Below are 4,155 nucleotides of genomic sequence, written 5' to 3'. Positions count from 1 at the left end.
CCACAAGTCCAGTAATGACAAAACTCAGCCTTCTGGGAAACCCCAGACTTGTAGCACTGAGCTTGGATGTCAGAAAGAACACAGTCAATTCTTACTCAGGCTCTGCGAGGGCGCTTATTCTTACGTGAGAGAAACGATACAAACAGACGCCGTCAGCCACCGAATTTTCCTTGCCTAAAACAACTCCAGTAATCACGAGGTTGAGACATACCATGCAACACACGAAACAACAGGTTCGGAGCGTCAGGTTTCAGCGCAACCAAACAGAACACGTCTCCCGGCAAAGGACGGACTCCCACTCGAGTTTGAAACGCGACCCTACCAGTTGGTCCAGCTTACCTACGGATATGGTCCACACGGCGATGATTTTCAGGAAGGCTTTGGTTCTGGAGTTGAAGCGGCTATGGTGAATAGGATTCTGGATGGCAACATAGCGGTCCAGTGAGATGGCACAGAGGTGCATGATGGAGGCCGTGGAGAAGAGCACATCCAGGTAAATCCACACTGCACAGAGCTTGCTAGGCAGAGGCCATCGGTATCCTGCGGTGCAGAAGTTTCGCATCAGCAAGCAGCTCCAATGCTTCCCGGCCTGTGTGGTCTGTACCCCGGGACAACTGTTTACAAACTTAGGAATGGGCATAGGTGACAACGAAGGGAACTACAGGAGACTTTCAACATTTGGACAAACGGCAAGTGTACACCATGGTGGTGCTGATAAGTGCTGGTTTGAATGTCTCTGGCCCGTGGAGTTGTATTTAGCAAAAGGGGAACTTGCTTGCTTGTTCTTCTTGAATGGGTCTCTTACTCCTGTTCCACCTGGCAAAGCCATTTTTGTTTAACAACTTCTCCAGAGGTCTGTTCTGAGTTCCTTAATTGAGGTACCAGTCACATAAGGATATTATTAATCCATGTGATTTTTCTCTGGAGTTAAGGCCCCTATGGTTGTTCTGATCTTAGTCATTTTTAGATGTGTCCACTGTCACACAGGCAGGCAGTTAGTGGTAGTGTGACTAAACAGCTTCAAATCTACCTCTAGAATGTCCCCTAATGTTTTATTAAACTCAAATTTGGGGCATATGAGAAAAGGTGAGGACGGTGAAGAAAATCAGGGGTGTCTTCGCAATTGCCTCCTTAAAATGGGGACCCACCTCTGGCGATTCTGATCCAGCGAGCCTAAGGCAGGCTGGAAAATGCATTAAAAAAAAAAAAAAAAAAAAAAAAAAAACTTAGAAATCATCCTGCTGAGGCTGGTATTGGAACTCCTCCCAGTGAGCAGCGAGCTGCTTAGGGCAAAGGTGCAAAGGTGTCCCCTCCCCCGTGCCTTCCCATGCCCCATGAACATCACAATCAGCTGGACCAATTAAATCATTCTCTCTGGAGGATGGCTGGAGGTGGGCCCCCAACAGCAAAGAGGTTAGAAACCTCCCAGAGTCTGATACAGGAGGTTTGGCAGGTTCTCTGCTGTCTTAGGAAGACAGAGTATGCCTTGAGGATGTAAATGAATTGTCCTTCTCCTCCCTGTGTGTTTTGGAATGGACCGAACCCTTGGGTAAACTTTTAACTAGCTCTGCTAACAAAACGAAGAACCATACTGCATCTGCCTGCGAATAGAAAGGCTGATTAGAGGGATGAGTCATTTCTTTAGGATAGTACCACCGAGTTCAAGCTCAGCAAGCCTTCCTTATGCACAAGTCTTATCTCTACCCTGCTGCCCCCAGGGGTATTCAGAAAAGGAAAGGATGCTGGACCTAAGCCTCACCCCAAGCCTTCTAGTTGTAGACTCACAAATAGCCTAGACTGAAAGGTTCTCTTAGCAGTAACTGGCTCTGCTGCTGGAACTGATGTTAGTTTTGGGAAGGATGGTGGAAAGCAGATCCTTTCCCCCTCAAAGTGTCCTCCAAGGGATAAGAAGAAAACACTTGTGGAAGACAAATTTGTGACTAGCCCGCTTGGGAAGGTGCAGGACCAGCCTGGTAGGGTCTTGCAGACTCTGGGCGGATGCAGGCTGCACACTCAGAAGTTGTCGCTAGGGGGCAGCCTTGTACCCTGAGCTGAAACCAGGGACCTGCTGCACTTCCTACGTGTCCAGGGCTGTCTCTGCTGCCCAGCGGGGGTCACTCCGCCTTCCTCCTGTGGTTTGGGTTCTTGCAGAGTCACCCGTCCCACCCACAGTAGAGTTTGCCTCTGCGGTCTGGCCAGGGTTTTAGGAAGTGAAAGCCCCTCCCGAGTGGCTGAGAAATGATAAGCAAATTAAATGGAATTATTCGGGTGTGTCACTTGAATGGTCAAGCCCGGCTAGTCTTTACCAATGGATGCTTGCTATTCCTGGCTTGTCTCCTTCCTCCTTGAAGCTTTTCAGGGTTAGGTAGACATGTTCATATTGTCGCCTCTAGGACTTGGCCAGAGCATCCCCCTTTAAAGGTCTTCTTAAAACTGCCCATAGCCCTGGTGACTGCTGAGTGCATGTGCCAGCATTCTGACTGAATGAATCTTCTTTCCTTTGCTCTATGTTAGGAGGAGTCTGCCTGTATTACTCATGATTTGAAAGACTATCACATTCGGCTCCCCCATGAAAGCCATCCCGGTGTTTGCCGACTTCCTGAGAAGTTTGACACCACCAAACTGGGTTGTGAAGAAAGCAAGACTAAGAGCTTTCAGCTTGTTTTCCACTCTTCCCTAAAACCAGACAGGAGGAGTTTATGTGTATACATTTTTAAAGAGTTGAGGGTGTAACTCAAAGGCTCCCCTTCATATTGGCTTCTTCGGGCTTCGGTGTGGGGGTGGGGCAGTTAAAAACCATAGCAATTCATTTATTCTAATGGCGACTCTGAATATTTTAACATTAAACCCGCTCCGGCACTAATGCTCTCTCTGCAAATGTTCCAAGGTAATTGGGAAGGCTTTACCACTCCATTAGAAGTGCTGAGAACTATACGTGACAAGAAGATGCAACTGTTTTGTCCTGGGGCTGGCAAATGAGCGCAAAAAGCACACAGAATGACAGTTCTGCTATGCTCTCGGAGTATTGGAAATGCAGATGATAAATTTCTCCACCAAAATTTTATCCATTTTAGAGCACAAAACTGAACCAGCGATCAGGTTGTCTGATTATTATTATTTTTTTTCTCAAGTAAAATAGAATTTTAAGACTGAAACAAAGGTGCCTTTCTCTCCCAAGCCCAGGGTCCCTCTACCAACAGCGTGCACATGCTCTTTTTGGGGCTATAATGGGGACAGCTGACATGCTAACACCACTCACCGTACAGGATGGTTAACATGGACACCGGCATGACAAGGAAACCCAGCAGCATATCAGCTATGGCCAGTGACATCAGGAAATAGTTGGTAGCATTCTGAAGCTTTTTCTCTAGGGACACAGCCATGATGACCAGTATGTTGCCAGCAATGGTTAGAACAATCACGACAGCTGTCAATAAAGCCGACCAGTTCTTTTCCTGGCGATGAAGAATGGACAGGCATGTCGGTGGGAGGTACCCTTCGTAGGAGAGGTTAGTTCTGTTCCCAGCATCAATTGTCCAGTTCGATGCATCAGAGCTGTTAGCGTCCCTGGAGTTGAAGTCAGGACGGTAGAGCCTCGAATCACCATCTAATTGCATTAAGGAGTTTGGGATTGAGCTCAGAGAAGTATTGTCTTCGCAAAGAATTTCCATGTCTAAGCCGGAAGTCGTGGCAGACGAAGTATGTGGAGAGACTAAGCAAGTCACAGCCTGGGCTCACCGTTCATCTTCATGTCCTGGCGCTAGGACGGGGCTGAAGCCGAGACCGTGCGTGGTGGCTCCTCTGCCTTTTCCTCTCCCATAGTAAGAGTTACAGAAGTGTGATGGCTCTTGTGTGCCTCCCTTCACAGTGCTAGGAAGAGTCCACCGCTGTGCGGTAAGTTCTCACGGAAGCAAAGGCAAAAAGGCAGCTTTGAGCATTTACGGTCGCCACTGGGCTCCTGGTTAAGGAAGAAAAGTTTTGCAACCCGTGGGAATCTGTTTGAGCTAATTGTAGGGCTGTAGATGCTGCCTTCACGACTTCAGCCATCACAAAGTTAAAGCAGCATGCAATCCAAAATGAGGAGGGAGGGCTGTGTGCCCTCTAGATTAAGGATATCAATTAAAAACCTATGCAATGTTAATACCATCGTAATTG

The 4,155-nt window shown here is 47.7% G+C and overlaps 1 protein-coding gene across 1 annotated transcript; it reads right to left on the bottom strand.

Moving 5' to 3' along the window:
* Nucleotides 1-250: 250 nt before the first annotated feature.
* On the bottom strand, nt 251-3,797 carry LOC127202004 (5-hydroxytryptamine receptor 2A-like). Its single transcript, XM_051160597.1, has 2 exons — nt 3,260-3,797; nt 251-540 (listed from the first exon to the last, which is right to left on the bottom strand). Exons 1-2 carry the CDS (start codon nt 3,669-3,671, stop codon nt 251-253), a joined length of 702 nt encoding a protein of 233 aa, XP_051016554.1. The 5' UTR covers nt 3,672-3,797.
* Nucleotides 3,798-4,155: the final 358 nt, after the last annotated feature.

Source organism: Acomys russatus, chromosome 18 (assembly GCF_903995435.1).
Source record: "Acomys russatus chromosome 18, mAcoRus1.1, whole genome shotgun sequence".
Classification (NCBI taxonomy): Eukaryota; Metazoa; Chordata; class Mammalia; order Rodentia; family Muridae; genus Acomys; species Acomys russatus.
This window is presented reverse-complemented; position numbering and strand designations above follow the sequence as displayed.